This window comes from Ovis aries, chromosome 14 (genome assembly GCF_016772045.2).
Source record: "Ovis aries strain OAR_USU_Benz2616 breed Rambouillet chromosome 14, ARS-UI_Ramb_v3.0, whole genome shotgun sequence".
Lineage (NCBI taxonomy): Eukaryota > Metazoa > Chordata > Mammalia > Artiodactyla > Bovidae > Ovis > Ovis aries.
Genome location: NC_056067.1, coordinates 49,383,510 through 49,402,650, shown reverse-complemented (window position 1 = coordinate 49,402,650; position 19,141 = coordinate 49,383,510). Strand labels below are relative to the sequence as shown.

General features: G+C 52.0%; 1 protein-coding gene across 4 annotated transcripts; it reads left to right on the top strand.

Annotated features, from left to right (window-relative positions):
• The first annotated feature begins 1,564 nt into the window (after positions 1–1,564).
• Positions 1,565–18,765, top strand: COQ8B (coenzyme Q8B). 4 transcript variants are annotated; one of them, XM_027978300.2, is made up of 15 exons: positions 1,565–1,628; positions 2,035–2,139; positions 2,276–2,395; positions 2,529–2,595; positions 4,362–4,439; positions 7,395–7,517; positions 7,667–7,752; positions 8,967–9,107; positions 9,194–9,275; positions 10,250–10,343; positions 12,449–12,590; positions 12,745–12,852; positions 15,182–15,247; positions 17,343–17,429; positions 17,983–18,765. In XM_027978300.2, exons 2-15 carry the CDS (start codon positions 2,038–2,040, stop codon positions 18,262–18,264), a joined length of 1,578 nt encoding a protein of 525 aa, XP_027834101.1. In that variant the 5' UTR covers positions 1,565–1,628; positions 2,035–2,037; the 3' UTR covers positions 18,265–18,765. The 4 variants fall into 4 exon arrangements, with proteins under 4 accessions (XP_027834101.1, XP_042088011.1, XP_027834100.1 ...); XM_042232077.1 differs by having other exon boundaries at positions 1,565–1,632; XM_027978299.2 differs by having other exon boundaries at positions 1,565–1,764.
• The last annotated feature ends 376 nt before the right edge of the window (positions 18,766–19,141 follow it).

Genomic DNA, 19,141 nt, shown 5'->3' with positions numbered 1-19,141 from the left:
GTCACCTAATTACATATACTCATTTATTTATTTATTACATATACTTATTTATTGTGCCCCTCACCAGAAGCCAGTACCAAGAAGGCAAAGATTTTTGTCTGTATTATTTCTTGCTGTGTCCCCAGAGCCTAGAAAAGCATATGGTAAGCACTTCACAGAAATTTTGAAAAGAATGGTTTTTCCATAAGAAATTTCTCTCATGTATAGAGCTCTTGTTCTGTACTGGCTCTGTGCCAAGCTCTTTACAGACACTATTTCACTGCATTTCTCTCTCACTAACCCTGAGTAAGAGGGAATGCCATGACCCCACTTTACAAATGGGGACACTGAGGTTCAGAGCTCTGCCAGCCTGTAGCCTTTGCTTGTAGTCTCCAGGCTAGCTGATATGATCTCATGTACATGAGGCATGTGATACCCAACTTGGTACCATCAGTCACAGCTTTGTAGGATGAGTTATTGTCACAGGTGCTTTTTATGTATTTTGCCCCTTGGGGTGAGCTGCCACCTAGCTCCTGAGTCAGACCCTTGTGTCTGGTACGGTACAGGGGGTGGTTTCTGTCTTGAAACTGAGTCACCTGGAAAGGGATATTGGGCACAGACCCAGGGCTCTAAAATGAGTCATCTCTTTACAGACCAATGAGAAGTCATAGCAGGGTCCCCCTAGTGCATCATACAGACTAGGAAGCTGAAATTCAGAAAAGCGTAAGGCTCTTCTGAGGTTGAATAGTACAGGGACAGAGATAGGGAGGTGTGATTCCTGACCAAGGGGGATAGACAGGGTTGTGGGGGGAGGCTGTGCAGTGTCATATCCCTTCTTCAAGTGGTAGGAGAGATGCCCCAGCCAGCTGCTTCTATTCCAGACTGTGAGAAGAGTGAGTCAGTCTATTGTGTGGGGAGCATGCTTTAAGCCTGTCCTCCTTCCCCCATCAACAACACACACACCCAGATGAGCTGGGAGCTGGTTTTCTGGAATGCCGGGGCTCCTGAGTCAGCACAGGGAATCTTGGCTGAGTGTGTTCTGGGAAATGTCAGACCTACAGGAAACAAAGGACTCCCACTCACACCATCCTGCAGGTGGGTGGGGAGCCAAGAGAGCAGGGTGTATGGGGAACGGGGGCCCAGTGTGCAAAGGGCTGATTGTGAGGGAGTTTTCACATGGGGCGGGGGGGAGCAGGTACCAGGATATGGCTATTTGAAACAGAGGGTGAACTTGCAAAGTGGGGGGGCTCCATGTGCAAGGGAAATGTTTGCTGGGAACATATGTGTTCAAAGGAGAGATGCGATGAACCTACTGGGAGTACAAATAAGAGGTTGACATATGTTCACGCAACGGAGCAGTGAGTTTCTACAAAAAAAAAAGTTTGCAAAAAAGACCTGTAGGAAACTGAAAGGTCTCCTGCGTACAAGGTTCTTTGAGGTGAGTGGAAGGGCATAAAATGGCACGTGTGAGCTCCTGTAGTGCCCCTAACCACCCTTAGGCCCCACCCCTTCACGCACAGCGGGGCGTACTTTGTGCCAGTCAGTGACCTGCTCCTCTGTCATTGGCTAGCTGACCGGACTGGGCGGGAGTGAGGAGACTCCCGGAAGCGCAAGAGGCCCCCGGCGCGTAGCTGACCCCGAGCCAGGGAGTGGGTGCTTAGCAACCAGGGGATGTGCCCAGTAACGGGTTGGGGGTAGGGGGGAAGACAAGAGGAATTGTGGGTGCCTAGCAACAGAGAGGAAGGCGGTGCCTAGCTACGAGGGGGTACTCAGAGCAGCGGAGAGGTAGCCCTGGAGGATCTGTGGGTGTCTAGCAACGGGGAGGACCCTAGCAACGGCGGAGATGGGACGGGGGAAAGTAGTTTGGAGAGGTGCGCGGGAAGAGCCATGGGTTCTTAGCAATGAGAGAGGGAACCAGGAGAAACTGGGAGCCTATTAACAGGGAAGGAAGTCTTTGGCTGGTGGGAGCCTTAGGGTAGACACGGAGGAACGTGAGGCAAAGAAGAGATCAGTCCCACAACTCCTATCCATATAGTCCCTCCTCTTCTTCCCTAGACAATGTGGCAGGAGGTGGGGGCCCTACTGCGTGCGACCTGTGGACAGCTGGGCCGGACTATTGGTGTGCCTTGTGGGGCCCTGGGGCCGGGGCCCCGCTGCTGGGTAAGAGGCTAAGGAGGGGTTTCCAAGGGGAAGAGGCTGAAGGAGGCTTCAGGGGGCCAAAGGACAGGGAGGGGTCTAAAAGGGCCAGGCAGATACCATATCCTCCGCTCTTTACCAGTGTTCACGTCTCTTGCAGGGGCCATGTGGGGATTCTTGGGCCCAAAAACTTCATCAGGATGGGCCTGGCAGGGGCCTGGGTGAGGAGGACATTCGCAAGGCCCGGGAGGCCCGGATCAGGAAGACGCCCCGGCCCCAGGTATCATAGTGTACCACTCAGCAGCACCCCCATGAAGGCAGCTGGCCTCCAGAGCTTGGGAAAGGGTGTGGTGGCAGGTTGGTCGGACTGTCTGGGTGCTTTGTCCACCTTCTCCCCACTTCCCACTTCCCAGCTGAGTGACCGTTCTCGAGAACGCAAGGTGCCCGCCTCCCGCATCAGCCGCTTGGCCAACTTTGGGGGTAGGTATGACTGTGGGAGACTGTGACCTAGATCAGAAGAGGTGACGTTTACAGAATGAAGCAAGGGAGAGAGTGAATCAGAGAGAGAGGAGGGAGAGATGAAAAGAGAATGAAGGCAAAGGCCTGTAAAACCAAGAGAAATAGAGAAGAATGTTATATTTATTGAGAACCTGGAATGTGCAGGGCCCCTTACACGTGGTCTCTGCAGTGAATCAATGAGTGTTTGTTTCCATTCTATAGAGGAAGTGGAGGCTAAGGGAGGTAAACAGGATTAAACCCTGGGTCCTGCACCAGGATTATTCAGACTTCGGGTCACAACCTGCATGAAATAATTTAGTAGGTTGCAACCAGCATTTAAAAGAAGAATGGAAAATATGAGTGCAGATGTAGAGTCAGGGAGAAGTCTTGTTTCATGAAACATAATGTATCACTGGTCTCTATCGGTTATAATGCAAATGTCTTCTTGACTGTGAATCATGGTTTAAGTTTTAGAGATACTGATTCACAGTGTAAAGAAGGAGTCAAATGCACTGCTTAGAGCTTTGGCACCCGGCTGCCCAGGGTTCAAGGGGCTGATTCTTATGCATCCTCACTTTGTGAGTCTGGATAAGTTACTTCTCTGAGCCTCGATTTCCTTTTCTGTAGAATGGAAGTGTTTTTATAAAATTTCTCTCATGAGGGTGTGAGGACAAAATGAGTCAGTGCATAAAAGGCACTGGGAATGGTTTTTGGCATGGAGAAAGTGCTCAGAAAGTTCGAACTATGATTATTTATGGAAAGGATGAGAATACAAGAGGCAGAGTGACTTAAAAAGTCTTTGAGGACAAGGAGACAGAGGAGGCAGAGGAAATCAGAGCTGGAGAGATAACATCAAAAGGAGGAACTGAGAGGAGGCCTAGACAGACATACTGGGTGGAGGGAAGGGCAAAGATGGAGAAAAAACTGACTTAAAAGGAGAGGTGCGCATGAAGAAGAGAAACAGGAGTCATAGGAAGACAGAGACCTGGGGGGAGAAGGGGATCGTTTCCAGGCCTTCTTACTCTTGGCTGTACACTGGAATCATCTGGGATGGATGCCTAAAAGGAAAAGAATTCCAATTCTGAGGGACTTCCCTAGCGATCCAGTGGTTAGCACCTTGCCTGCCACTGCAGAAAGTTCAGGTTCAGTCCCTGGTCAGCGAGCTAAGCTCGATCGCACATGCCTTGTGGCAAAAAAACTTGAAACATAAAACAGGAGCAATATTGTAACAAATTCAATAAAGATTTTAAAACTGGTCCACATCAAAAAATCTAAATAATAATAATAATAAGGCTAGGGACTTCCCTGGTGGTCCAGTGGTTAAGAATCCAACGCAGGGGACTTCTGTTCGATCCCTGGTCGGGAAACTAAGATCCCACATGCCAAAGGCTCGTCTCAGGCCAGTTTAACCAGAACCTCAGTGGTGGGGCCTGGGCATCATATTTACAAAAGCTCCTCACGTGACTCTGGATGCAGCCAGGGGTGAGAAACACTGACCTGGGAGACAGAAACAAGGAGAGAGGGATGGAAACAGAGGTTCGCCTTCATGGGAACCTCAAGCAGGGAGGCAGTGAGTAAGAGCCTGATGTAGAGACAGAGGGCTGCAGAGAGCTGACTGCAAAGAGATGGGAGACAGGGGTGCATAGAGGGAGACAGAGAGCAAAGAGGGTCAGGGAGGTGTCGAGGGGGTGGGGAAGGAGATCGCCCCAGAGCAAGCGAGCACTCAGGCCCCCCTCTCCCTTCCTCAGGACTGGCTGTGAGCTTGGGGCTGGGAGCACTGGCTGAGGTGGCCAAGAAGTCCCTGCCTGGAGGAGGTATACAGCCAGGTAAGCAAGCCACGTGCTTGGGTCCACACCCTGGCCTTGCTGTGTGTCCTGGGGCAAGTGGTTTCACCTCTCTGAGCCCTAGTTTCCTCATACAGAGAATGGAGCCGATGATGACACAGCCACCTCTTTGGGTCATGGTGGAGTGCTCAGAGCAGGTGAAGCTGTTGTCAGGGTGGTGATGGGTAGAAGCAGGTCATGGGGGAAAAAAATGTAAGCCATCCACAGTGCAGTTCCTAACTGTAAGCAGCAGAGGAAGTACAAAAATAGGAGAGCTGCTGAGGGTCTGCAGCCAATAGAGATGGACTGGGCAGTGTAGAGATCAGCATTTGTGGGTACGATTCCCCAGCATGTCAATGTCTTAAAATGTCTTGATATTCTAAATGAAAAAGAGACTAGAGAGATAATAATCGACAAAGGGAACGTGTGAGCCATGATTGAATGTTTGAAAAAAAAAGACTATAAAAGACTTTGGGGGACAATTGGGAAAATCAGAATATGACTGGATGGTAGATAGTTGAGAATTAGTGTTAATTTTCTTTTTTTTAAACGTCAAATTTATTAACTCTATTATTATTTTCATTTTGTATTTTTTTGCCACATGGCATGTGGAACTTCCCTGACCAGGGATCGAACCCATGCCCCCTGCATTGGAAGCATGGAGTCTTACCCACTGGACCATCAGGGCAGTCCCAGTGTTAATTTTCTTGGATGTGATTTTGGCATCGTGATTGTCTAGGGGATTATTCTTATTCTTAGCACAGGTTAAGTACAGATCAGTCAGCAAAAATAATGGTCACTGTCTGGGTACAGTTAAAGTAGGTGAAGGAGCATGTCAAAACTTTGAATCAGGTATGTAGGTATTCACAGGATGAATGCATCCTTTCTGTCTGTTTGGATCTTTTTCAAAGGAAAAAGTTGGCAGTAGGTGGAGGAACAGTCTGGCTTTAAGGTAAGGCTAGACTGAATTTACAACCTGCTCTGCTGCTTCTGTGCTGTGTGACCTAGAGCCAGGCAAGGCACCTTTCTGAATCTCTGGCTTCCTCACCTTGAAATTTAAGGCATTGGTTTTTCTTACTTCCTGGGGTGATTGTAGAGATTCAGCCAAAGAATCCATAGAAACACTTAAAATTCTGCCTAGCACAAGGTGAGCCCTCAATAAAGAGCTCAATAACTGTTATGAAATAAAAGCTTATCAAACACTTTATTGAATAATAGAATTTGCATATAGAACCACACATTTCTAATTGTACAGAATGGGTCATTTTCACAAAGTGGACACATCTGTGCACCCATATCAAAAACCCCTAAAACAAGCAGTTCTCAAACTTTTTAATCTTAAGGTCCATTTACACCTTTGAAACTGAGGACTGCATAGACCAAATGTGTTATATCTAAACACTGGGATTTTATTCAGCCATGAAAAGGAATGAAGGACTGATCCATGCTATTGTGTGGTTGAATCTTGGTGGTTTCCAGGGGCTCAAGGGCAGGTGGGTGAGGGAAATGGGAGGGGGTGACTGCTCACAGGCTTCCCTGGTGGCCCAGTGGTGAAGAATCCACCCGCCAATGCAAGAGCCACCAGTTCAGTCCCTGGGAAGACACTCTGGAGAAGGGAATGGCACCCACTCCAGTACTCTTGCCTGGAAAATCCCATGGACAGAGGAGCCTGGCAGGCTACAGTCCATGGGATCGTAAAAGAGTCAGACACGACTTAGCGGCTAAACAACTGTTAATAGGTATGGGTGTCCTTTTGGGGGTGAAGAAAATGTTCTGTAATTGATCGTGGTGATAGTTGCACAACTGAAAATACTAGAAGTCACTGAACTGTGTGCTTTAAATGGGTAAATTATATCGTGTATGAATTACCTCTCAATAAAACCATTAAAAAACAGAATGAGAACCCCAAGAACTTGTTTATGTAGGTTATATTTACTATATGTGCTGTATTGGAGATTAAAACTGAAAAATTTGGGAAGATTCCCTGGTAGTCCAGTGGTTAAAACTCTGAGCTTTCACCACCAATGGCCTGGGTTCAATTCCTGGTTGGTGAACTAAGATCCCATTTTTTTTTTTGGCGCAGTTTTGCCAAAAAAAAAAAAGAAATTTAAAAACTGAAAAATGTTGTAAACAAGAATATACACACTCACTCCATCTGTCATCAGAGCAATTACAGCATCACAAGTCACAGAACTTCTGGAAAACTCCACTGAACATTTATAGGCTAATAAGGGTAAAAAAGGGCAAATAATGTATTGATATAATTATGAAAGTTCTGTTCTCACAGACTCTCCTAGAGGGTTTCAGGGCCCCCAGACCACACTTGGAAAATTGCTGCCCTGGTTCTCCAGAAGCTTTTCTGTACCCATTCTGGCATGTCCTCCCCACATCAGGGGCCCCCACTGTCTTGGCTTCTGACCTTCAAGATTAGTTGTGTCTGTTTTTACTCCTTACACCCATATCATCAGACAGTGTTTCGTGGCACGTGTCTGGCTTGTTCCGCTCAGCATTCTGTTTAAGAGGTGGGTCTGTGTTAACTGTAAGCTGTCATAGGTTGTTTGTTCAACACTGTTCTCATCACCCCGTGGCTCTCCCACAGTCCCTTTGTTGGTTCTGTTGATGGTCCTTTGGGTTGTTTCCATTTCGAGACTGTTAGAACAGCGTTGCCGAGAACCTTCTTGGGGCATCTGTTGGTGGACACATTTATGCATTTCTCTTGGGGACATACCTCAGAGAGAAATTGGGTACAGTTGTATGCCTCAGTGGAGACTTCCCAACTGCTTCCCAAAGGGCTTGGGCCGTGGCACAGTCATCAGCAGTGTTGGCATTCCAGCGTTCCACATCTTTGCCAACACTTAGTATTGTCGTCTTTGTTTTAGCCATTCTGGTGTCTGTGCGGTGGTGTCATAATGATCTTTTTTGTGGTTGCCGTACTAACAATGATTCTCTCCACCCCAGAGGGAGGCTCCCAGCCAGGCTCCAGCCTTTTCCTGTCAGAGGCCAACGCTGAAAGGATCGTGCAGACCTTGTGTACAGTTCGGGGGGCCGCCCTCAAGGTTGGCCAAATGCTCAGCATCCAGGGTACAGCAGCGTGATGACTCTTGACTCCTGACCCCTGACCTCAGCCTCACCCCATCCCACCTACCACCAAGCCCCGGCTTCAGATACTCCCACAGGGCCCCTCATGGCCTCCCCTCTCACTGGCTTCCCTCTCCCCGTTGTCTCCCAAGACAACAGCTTCATCAGCCCCCAGCTGCAGCGCATCTTTGAGCGGGTCCGCCAGAGCGCCGACTTCATGCCACGCTGGCAGATGCTGGTGAGTGCTCCGAGTGGGAAAGGCTGTTGAAGGAGGCCTGCCCCACCTGCCTGGCCCTCCTGGCTTCATGGCTCGGCTCCCTGTCTGACTCAGTGTTCCCATTCGTTAAATGGGAATCACTAAAGCCCACATCTCGGAGGATGGTGGTGATGAGTCAGTGAGAAAAAAGCACAGAGCTCTTCGTCCAGTTCGTGGCAGGCTCAGGGCTCTGTCTGGGCTGTGAAAGAGGCTGTGAAGCACTGTGGTCAGAGGCCAGACTTTGGGAGTTCAAACCCCAGCTCTGCCACTTGCTACCTGTGCGGTCAGACACGTGGCCTGCCCTTTCTGCTTCAGTGACCTCATCTATGATTGGTGGTAGTTCTAACAACACCCACGTCTTGGGGTTACAGAAACCAGTGTGTGCAAAGCACCTGGAAGGGCCCCTGACACACCACGAGTGACATGCAAATGTTAGCTGTTCTTATTACCGTTTTTTTAATTAAAGGAGAGCGTGTCTGTAAATAGGTTGGCACAGAGCCTGACACTGAGTAACTGCCCAGGACATGAGCTGTTCTAGTCACTGGGGCAAGGGTGTGGAGTCCAGGATACAGCCACCTGCCTTCTGAGTGCTGTTCTCTCCCTCTCCATATGAGCCACTCTGCACAGGGCCCAACCCACAGGAAGAGCTCTGTAATTTTAGCTCTTTTTTATCATGTTAACTGTAGAGTTAATAATACAATATACAGGTATATGGGTATAATGGAGGACAATTATCAATCTTGAAGTAAAAAGTGTTAGTTGCTCAGTTGTATCCAACTCTTGTGACCCCATAGATTGTAGCTGGCCAGGCTCCTCTGTCCATGGAATTCTCCAGGCAAGAATACTCGAGTGGGTTGCCATTCCCTTCTCCAGGGGATCTTCCCAACCACTGATCAAACCTGGGTCTCCCATGTAGCCGGCAGATTAACTATACATAATAGCATTCCCCACAGCAGCCTGCACAGCCTCAGGAGTATGGGCCTTCCAGTCTGTCGGCGCCTGGCTCATCACCTTGGGTCAGGAGGCCTCTCTCTGAGCCTCAGTTTCCCCATCTGTAAAGTGGGGTAGCAGCCAAGAGCTTGGCCCAAGGCCTTGCATGTGGTGAGTGGGGTTATTAGCATGTGAAGCGCTCAGCACAGGGCATGGATCCAGCTGCCTGAAACCATGATGACGAGTGTGATGACCACTCTCCCCAGAGAGTTCTCGAAGAGGAGCTTGGCAGGGACTGGCAGGCCAAGGTGGCCTCTCTGGAGGAGGTGCCCTTTGCAGCTGCCTCCATTGGGCAGGTGCACCAGGGTGTGCTGAGGGATGGCACAGAGGTGGCCGTGAAGATCCAGGTGAGAGGGGAAGCAGGGTGGGAGTGGGGGGGCACCTGGCCACCCCAGGGGGTGACTCCCATCCCCCCTGCCTCTTCCCCTCCCAGTACCCAGGCGTTGCCCAGAGCATCCAGAGCGACGTCCAAAACCTGCTGGCGGTGCTCAAGATGAGCGTGGCTCTGCCGGAGGGTGAGGCACTCAGAAACCCCCTCACCCCGACCCCAACTGTGGCGGGTGGCACCCTGAAGACATAAAGTGGGGGGAGGGGCTGGACGCAGCAGGGGGTGGCCAGCAGCTCAGGGCAGGGTGTTTCACATGTGTGAGCCCGAGTGAGCACCCAAGTCTGGGTGTTTGAGACAGAATGAAGGGACACCAAGGTGGGGAGAGCCCAGAGTATAGGCGTGTGACAAAGTCAGGCTTAGACATGCCGACAGAGATCCTGAGAGACAGAAGCCCAGACAGAAATCCAGAAACAGACACACGGGATGTGCAGAGCGGGACAGGAGGCCTGAGCCACAGAAACAGGAGGAGGTGTCAGTGGGACCTCACAAGTGTGTTACAGTATGTGAGAGAGCGCCTGAGGGAGATGGAGCAGAGTGTGTGTGTAGAGAGAGAGAGAGAGGGTGGGGGGAGAGCAAGAATGAGAGAGTCAGGCCCAGAGGAAAGCTTCAGAGACACTGGAAGCAGCATAAGAGAGTAAGAAATAGGGACAGAGGGGGACTTCCCCGGCCGTCCAGTGGTTAAGACTCTGCGCTTCCACTGCAGGGGGAACAGGTTCGATCCCTGGTCAGAGAACTAAGATCCCACATGCCATGGTGTGTGCAGTGTGGCCAAAAAAGGGACAGAGAACAGGTGGCAGATGTGACTGTGAAAGGGGCCTAAGGACCGGTGTGCGTGCCTAAGAAAGAGACCCCAGCCGAGAGGCTTCCACAGAGGCGCGGCTGTGTGAAGAGCTGAGGGGAGTGTGTGCCCAGAGCATGTGGGTGAGAGACATGGAGCAGAAGGGATGAGGGCTGGGGAGACAGTGACAGACACGACTGGCAGGGGAAGACGTCCCTGAGTGGGAGCCTGAGGGGTCAGGCAGGGGGCAGGAGGCAGGCTGTGGCCTTCCCTGCCTGACACGGCTGCACCCCCCACCCCCCGCCCCCACTCCCCACCCCCAGGCCTGTTTGCTGAGCAGAGCCTGCAGGCCTTGCAGCGGGAGCTGGCGTGGGAGTGTGACTATCGTCGTGAGGCGGCCTGTGCCCAGAACTTCAGGTGAGCTGATGCCCCTACAGGCCCTAGGACAGGCCTCCCTGGTGGCTCAGGCAGTAAAGAATCTGCCTGCAATGCAGGAGACCCGGGTTCAATCCCTTTGTGGGGAAGATCCCCTGGAGAAGAGAATAGCTACCCACTCCAGTATTCTTGCCTGGGAAATCCCAAGGACAGAGGAGCCTGGCGGGCTACAGTCCATGGGGTCAGGAAGAGTTGGACATGACTGAGTGACTAACACACACACACACACACAGGCCCCTGGAGGCCCCCTTCCACCCTCCAGATTCCTTCACGGGCCGAGAGGGCAGCTGGAGCCCTGTGGTGGGGCTGGCAGACTGCTTCTCTCTTCGTTCATTTGGTCATCCATCCAGCCCTTCACTCATTACTTCATTCACACCCTGTGTTCTCTGTGAGCATTCTAAATTCCTCTCTCTAAATGTCTCTACTTTCTCATGGGTCAAATAGGACACTGAATCACTGCAGTCCGATGCAGGAGACAGACTTGTCAGCAGGCACTCAGTCACACGAGATACCATCACACCCACTGGACTAACAGAGATGAAGCTATCAAGAGTTGGGGGCTCCGGGGACTTCCCTGGTGGTCCAGTGGCCAAGACTCCCTGCTCCCAATGTAGGGGGCCCGGGGTTCAATCCCTGGTCAGGAAACTAGATCCCACACACCACATCTAAGAGTTCACAGGCCACAGCTGAAAGGTTCCGTGTGCTGGAACTATTACCCAGCACAACCAAATAAGTATTTTTTTAAAAAAGAGGGAATTGTTGTGCTGACTGAATGCTCAGCAGAAGCCTGGCCCATGAGGAGCACTTCAAACATCAGAGATTTAATCAACAAGCACAAAAATACCAGCCCCCAAAGCAGAACATCAATGTGGGAGACCTGGTTAGATCCCTGGGTTGGGAAGATCCCCTGGAGGAGGGCCTGGCAACCCACTCCAGTATACTTGCCTGGAGAATCCCCATGGACAGAGGAGCCTAGAGGGTTACAGTCCATGGGGTCACAAAGAATCAGACATAACTGAGTGACTAAGCACAGCGCAGGAAAGTAGGACCTGGAGAAAGAGAGTGTCAAGTGGGCTGGGCCAAAGCACTCCTGTGTGGGGCCTGGGGAGACCACCCGTTCCAGAATTTCCCAGTGCTCTTAGGATAAAACCCATGTCATTTCCCCAGCTCCCTGTCCCCCCACCTTCCCCACACCAGCCTTCCTACAGGTCCCCAACCAGAAGCCTTGCTCATATTCTTTGCCTCCCATATCTTACAGTAACATGCTTATCTCAGTCTACTGTTGGTCTGTTTGTTTGTTAGAATGTGGTCTTCTGTGACTGACGGAGGGGGCAGGGGGTGGATTCCTAGGGCTCCTCTTACTGCTCTGTCACCCAGCATCATCCAACACAGGGATGGACGCCAAGAATGCCCTTTATTAGTCAGTGCTTCCCTGGTGGCTCAGAGGGTAAAGCGTCTGCCTGCAATGCAGGAGACCTGGGTTCGATCCCTCGGTCAGGAAGATCCCCTGGAAAAGGAAGTGGCAACCCACTCCAGTACTCTTGCCTGGAAAATCCCATGGACAGAGAAGCCTGGTAGACTATAGTCCATGGGATTGCAAAGAGTCGGACACGACTGAGCGACTTCACTTTCACTTTCAGAATAATGACTCCAAGGAGTGGCCAACGAGTATTACTGTGGACTCAAAGATTTGTATATCAGTGACTATTTTTCAGATAAAGGAATTAATAAGTTGATGAGAAAGTAATGCTCATTGAGTTTAATACACTGAGCTCATCCCGGGGTGAACAGAAGTCAGAGAAGTGTTTCTGGTAGGGAAGTGGTCCCTGGGTCTCCAGCCGCACTTAGGGGCAGGCACAGATATTTGTTGAATGAATGCATGAGTGAATGAAGGAAATGTCTGAATGGGTGTCAGTCCAGCCAGGTACTGGCCATCACTCAGGGCAGAGAGGAAAGAAGAGGGCGGGAGAGAAGACAAGACACAGACTTTCCCATGGAAGACTTCTCAGAGGAGGGGGAGGGCTCAAGCCAGGGCCACAGAGGCCTGAAGAGTGAGGTGCCCACCCCTACCCTCCCATCTGCCCCAGGCAGCTGTTGGCAGATGACCCCTTCTTTCGGGTGCCGGCGGTGATTCAGGAGCTGTGCACGACGCGGGTGCTGGGCATGGAGCTGGCTGGAGGGGTCCCCCTGGACCAGTGCCAGGGCTTGAGCCAGGACATCCGGAACCAGGTACATGGACTCATGGGACAGTCAGAAGGGTGCTGCCCTGGGGCAGAGCTGGCTGGGCAGGGCAGTTCAGACCCAAGGTCCCCCTCCAGGCTTCAGAGGGCTTTAGAGGGACACATGACTCTGAGATTTCTGTTACTCCTTCTCTCCACCCCAGATCTGCTTCCAGCTCCTGAGGCTTTGTCTTCGGGAGCTGTTTGAGTTCCGATTCATGCAGACGGACCCCAACTGGGCCAACTTCCTGTATGATGCTTCCAGCCACCAGGTGGGTTCCTTGTGATGTGTCAGGGTGTGTCAGCTGCTGTAACAGATTTCCCAATATGTCAGTAGCTCAGCACAATAGCTCCAATAGCTATTATAGCAGGCTGGAGCGGCGTCCTGCATGCAGTCATTCAGGGACCCAGGCTCCTTCCCTTTTGTGAGTGTGCCACCTGCCGCCACCCCCCCAACCCCCACCCCAGGCCTTGAAAGGCTCTCCTTCCAGTGCAAGGGGAAAGAGAGGTTGAGAAGGTAACCCCCTGCCTAACTGCTTTGGCCAGAAATGACCCATCATTCTCTTCACCATTCCATTGATAGGAACTGGACACATGATTCATCTAGGTGCAAGGGATGCTGGGAAATCTCTGGCTAGGCAGTGGCAATGGAGAAGAGTCATTATCTCACCTGTCATTCATTTAGAACATCCCAAGTATTAACACCTACTGCCTCCTGACAGTGATGCCAAGACAACTCCAACCTTTGCCTTCCCAGAGTTCCTCACCCAACACAGGGCCCTATTACCAGACAACGTGACCTGCAGTTAGTACCTTGGTAGGGAAGCACAGGCCACAGAGGGGTCAAGTGATGGGGGAAGCTCAGGGGTTGGTGGGAAGCCAGGGAAAGTGGCTAAACCTGCCTGGGGTGAGCAGGGCCAAGGAAGCTGAAACAAGAAAGACACAGCCATTTAAGGAGCAGGGAATAAAGAGCTTTCCTGGTAAAGGACACAGGCCATCCAAAGGCCTGGGAGTGACAGTTTGCACTGAAAGGCTCTCGGCATGCATGGTTGCTCAGTAGCTTTCCAGTTGCTCAGTGGTCTGTGCCATTCCTTCCCCGGAGGGGTCCTTTTAAAGCACAAGTCCCTTCCACAGCTTTCAGCACCCTCAGGGTCCAGTGAGCCATGTGCTGGGGGCAACAGGGCCCCACTGCATCCAGCCTCTGTCCCTTGCCACTTTCTTCCCCCAAGTGCACAGACGCCTGCATCCTTCCAAGGCTCCCACGGCAGGGAGGGCAGTTTCCCCAACTCGGGGGCCAGGGTGGGGGTTGAGGGTGGTGATCTGAGTCCTGACATCAATTCGCTGGGTCTCAGAAGCTGTTTTATTTTAAAGGCATAGACTATGTTGCCAGTAGGAGGGATCATTTTGTTTCGGGACACTTGTGTTTGATGTTTATTTATTGTGTGCATTCACACTGGAGCCCAGAATAATCTGCATTTTCTCCCCCCGCCGCCCCCCGCCACTTTATTTAAATTGGAGTACAGAGCTTCCCTGGTGGGTCAATAGTAAAGAGTCCGCCTGCCAATGCAGGAGATGTGGGTTCCATCCCTGGGTGTCGGAAGATCCCCTGGAGGAGGAAATGGCAATCCATTCTAGTATTCTTGCCTGGAAAAATCCCATGGACAGAAGAGCCTGGCAGGTTACAGTCCATGGGGTCGCAAAAGAGTCGGACACAAGTTAGCGACTAAACAACAACAAATAGTTGCTTTATACTGATGTGTCAATTTTTGCTGTAGAGCACAATGGATCAGCCACGCGTATCCTTATATCCCCTCATTTTTGAATCTGCATTTTCTTACTGTGGGTTGTGGTCAATAGTTTGAACTCCACTGTTACAGAGAAACTTACACATGCGTTCATTCACTAGCAAAACCCCAAAATAACCACAGTGCCCATCAAGCAGATAAATGTGATATATTCATCCAACAGGATCTTAACTGGGCAGTGAAAAAATGAATGAAAGAGCTAGAGCAGTGGCGATGAATTGCAAAACCATGTTGAACACAAAGAATTTGCAGAATAACTATCATAAATGCCACGTATGTGAAGTTTTAAAATACGCAAAACATGACTATGTATTGTTCCGGGGTCCACATATATGTAGACAATGTAGCAATGCACACATGGGAATTTCGGGAAACAATAATAATTTCAGGAAAGTGGTACCCTGAAAGAGAGGGTAGGGACTGGGGGAGGTAGAATCAGGCCCCACTTTGATTGGTAGTGTATTTGTGAGTATATTGGTGGTAGGATTTGTGAGCGTTGATTTCACTTTTCCATGTATTTTCTTATTCTCTAGGTGTTTCTTTTTCTTCTGTGCCTAAAACATGTTATTATAAAAACAACTAGAATCCCCCAAATAAAAGCCAGGTTCCATCAGCTTCATGTGGGGATGGATTGAAGTGTGGAGACCAGAAGCCAGGAGTCCCGGGAGGCGGCTGGTCAGGGACTCAGGCAGGAGGGGGTGTGTGGGGGGACAGAGGGATGGGCCCTGGCACCCTCACAGACAATGGGGAGCATTGGTGGACTCCCAGCGTCACTTTCACCATCCCTCAATCCCAGGTGACCTTGCTGGACTTCGGGGCAAGCCGGGAATTTGGGACCGAATTCACAGACCATTATATTGAGGTGAGTGCCCCCCCCCAGCTCTGGGGTCTCTAAGGGCCAAGCCTCAAGCCAGATACTAAGGCTTGCAGAGAAGGAGAAATACACTATCTGGTATTAAGAAATAAATAATAAGGCTCTGGATCTCTGAAGCCATGCTTTGCAGCTTGTATGGAACAGGGGAGGGACATAGAATTAGGAAACTCCTGAATAACAAGTGGTTTCTTAAACCCTAGGAGGCTGGGGTGGGGTGGGGGAGCTGGCAGAAGAGAGGTGTCAGAGACAGGCCTAGGGCTCTGGCTTGAGGAACTGGGCCTTGTGAGGTGGGGGGGGGTCCCCTTTGCATGGGGACAGGAAAGAGTTGGTTACCCCCCACCCCAACACAGACACACAGGCTCCCTGAGGTTCTCTCTACAGGCCACTCTGGAGCTACAAAGCTGAGGCCTCTCTGGGTAGTTGGGACATCCCCTCCCCACCCCCACAGTCCTGTTTAGCATGGCCCTCTTGCCTCCTCCCCAGCCTTTTCCAGTTTAAAAAAGCCCTGTCACACGGGTCCCCCAAGGACCACAGGCGTGACAGATGGCCAGACAGGCTGGGGCAGGGGGAGCCGGGACAGACCAGAACTGCCAGAGTTAATCCTGTATCCCCCTTCCTCCCAAGAAGGGGCAACCCGGTGGTGAAGGGTTCGTCCCCCTTCCCCTCCTCGCCGGGCCATTCCCCACTTTGACCCTGGTTCCTCTTCTGGGAAGCAGGGACCCTCCTATCCACCTTTTAATACAGTAAGTCCCCTACACACAAACCTTCTAGTTGCAAACTTTCAAAGATGTGAACCTCTGTTCACACGTCCTGTCACGTAAGTTAGTTCACGTGTATGGCATATCCTGTCACCTCTATTGTCACCTGCGTACATCCTCTACAAGGGCCTATGCTTTTGTATACTGTACAGTGTGGAGTACAGTAGTACAACATCTTTCTTTCAAGCCCACGATGTCCGGAAGCAATCGTAAAAGCAGCAGTATATAACTGATCGTGTTAACGGGGTACCCAGGCTAACTTTGTTGGACTTAGGAGTAAAACTGAACTTAGGAATCTGCTCTCAGAAAGGAACTCATTCGTATGTAGGGTACTTACTGTAGTAATAGGAATTCGTGATATTTCTGGTGTTTCCTTCATGTGGGCAACTTCCCCGGTGGCTCAGTGGTAAAGAATCCGCCTGCAATGCAGGAGACACGGGTAGACGTGGGTTCAATCCCTGGGTCAGGAAGATCCCTTGAAGGAGGAAATGGCAACCCACTCCAGTATTCTTGCCAGGAAAACCCTGTGGCCATTGGAGCCTGGAAGGCTACAGCCCATAGATCCACAAACAGTCGGACACACCAAGCACACACGCGCCACGCAAAGCACACCACAGATACACCCTCATCCTCCCAGAGCCCCATGAGGAAGACAGTTTCATCACCCCCACTTCACAGATGAGAAAGCAGAGGCCCCCAGAGCAAAGCGACTTCCCCAGAGTCAGCCAGCGAGTGGCAGAGCTTGGATAGAGCCCAAGCAGGCTGGCTCCCGGTTCTGTCTGTCTGTCCCTGCGCCCTCAGCTCCTGCCCACTGGAGAGCTGCTTAGCTCCAAACACTGATTTACTAAACAAGGGTTTTCACCAAGGGCCTCCTGAGTGAGTGCCAGACCCTGTGCCACTTGGGACTACACCCAACTGCGATCCCTGCCCTCTTGGGGCTCCAAGTCCAGTATGGAAGCCAGACATCAAGTGACCCCAGAGATGGCAGCCTCAGAGGCAGTTCTGGGTCACGGTCACACCCTTTAGCAACTGAGTGTTTGGACCCGTGGGCATCACTTGGCATCTGCTTTCCTCTGTCCTGCTTCCAGGCAGCCTCTGCCTTCCCAGCCAAGTGGGCAGAATGCCTGACCACCCCAACCTCCAGGCTCAGAAACAGTCTTGAGAGAGGCACAGACAGGGGTAAGGTGGAGAGGGAGTGGCTTCCAGGTGAGAGGGCTTAGGTAGAGGAAAACGGAAGTGGATCTGGGCAGGGCCAGACTTCCAGCTCCCGTCTCCAGACCCACCCTTGAACCCCTCAGACCCTGTGCCCACATCCGCCTTTCCAGGTGGTGATGGCTGCAGCCAATGGAGATAAAGATCGGGTCCTGCAGAAATCGAGAGACCTCAAATTTCTCACAGGCTTTGAGACCAAGGTGGGGAGAGTTGGAGCTGGTGTCTCCTTGCAGAGAGTAAAAGCGCTTCTCTCTACTGGGGGAACTGTGGATGAATGGGGGACTCTAGGGGGACCGCTTCTCTCTACTGGGGGAACTGTGGATGAATGGGGGACTCTAGGGGGACCGCTTCTCTCTACTGGGGGAACTGTGGATGAATGGGGGACTCTAGGGGGACCGCTTCTCTGTACTGGGAGCTCTGGGGAGGAGGGGTAAATGGGGGTACCACTCATCTATTCTACAGAGGGAGTGGGGGGCTGCTTGTGGATCTGGTGGGGCAGGCGGTTGAAGAACAGAAGCTGCATCTCTGTCCTGGAGAGTGAAGGCTATGTGTCAACTGGAGGCCCTAAGAGGACAGGAAGGGTGCTTTCTTTGGGGAGTAGAGGGGGGCTGCTTATCTCTTAGGGGCTCTGGAAGGAGCGGAGGCTGCCTGTTACTCTCTGGGAAATTGAGGGCTTGTGTTTGTACTTGAGACTCTGGGGGAGCAGAGGGCTATATGTCCACACTGGGTGCCTCTGGTCTCCCCAATCCCTAGGCATTCTCGGATGCCCACGTGGAGGCCGTGATGATCCTGGGGGAGCCCTTTGCCACCCAGGGCCCCTACGACTTTGGGGCGGGTGACACTGCCCGCCGCGTGCAGGGCCTCATCCCTGTGCTGCTGCGGCACCGGCTTCACCCACCGCCCGAGGAGACCTATGCTCTGCACCGGAAGCTTGCCGGGGCTTTCCTGGCCTGTGCCCGCCTCCGTGCCCACATCGCCTGCCGGGACCTCTTCCAGGACACCTACCACCGCTACTGGGCCAGTCGCCAGGCATAGCCACAGCCTATAGCCTCCTAACCAGACGACCCATCAGAGAGACTCCATCTCAGGACTCCAGCCCCATCGCAGGCCATCCCCTGCTATGAGGCCTCTTTTTCTCCCCTGCTCCAGGCCTGGGGGCCCACTTTGGATTTGGGACTAGGACACTCCCAGCTTCATACGCCCATGTCCTGCCCTCCCCACTCCAAAGGGAGCATCCGGGAATTCTACCCTGGTATTAATTTATTTCTGGAAACATTTGAGAGTCTTAGACCCCTCTGCACTGCCATCACGGAGATGCAGAGGCAGCTAGAGGGGGAGCCCCTCACCTCTGCCTCAGGTCCCCCATAGATGTCCGTGAAAGAGGAGGGGGTGGTGGTTGGTGGGGGCAGCCCTCACCTTTCCCTTGCTCACCCCTGCACCAGCTGCCTTCTCCCTGGTGGCATCCTCTCTGTGTGTTTGGGGAGGGCATGGTGGGGGGGTGAAACTTCAGACCTAATAAAAGTGACCCTCCCATTCCCCCAGTTCTTTTCTCTGCTACGGGGGATGGGGGGAGGTTGCAGGCTGCCTCCAGGTGCAGATGGCCAGCCCTCTCCCACCCTCTTGTCTGAAAGCCCCAGTCCTGCCTGGGCCATCTGTTGCCAGGAACCTCCTTCTCTCCTTTCCCTACCGCCCCCCCATCCTGCCCCTCCCGCACGTGCTGACCACCTGCTCTGAAGGCTGCAGCAGCTGAGAAGGCCTTCCTCCCCACCCCCCAGAACACATACACACACACACACCCCACCTCCCAGCCTCCTGGCTCCCTTCGCTCGCCTCCCAGCAACCTCGCTTTTTTGCTAATGGGCCTTAATGCCCCTGCCAGCTGCTTTGCCAAACCCGCAGGACTGGGCGGGAG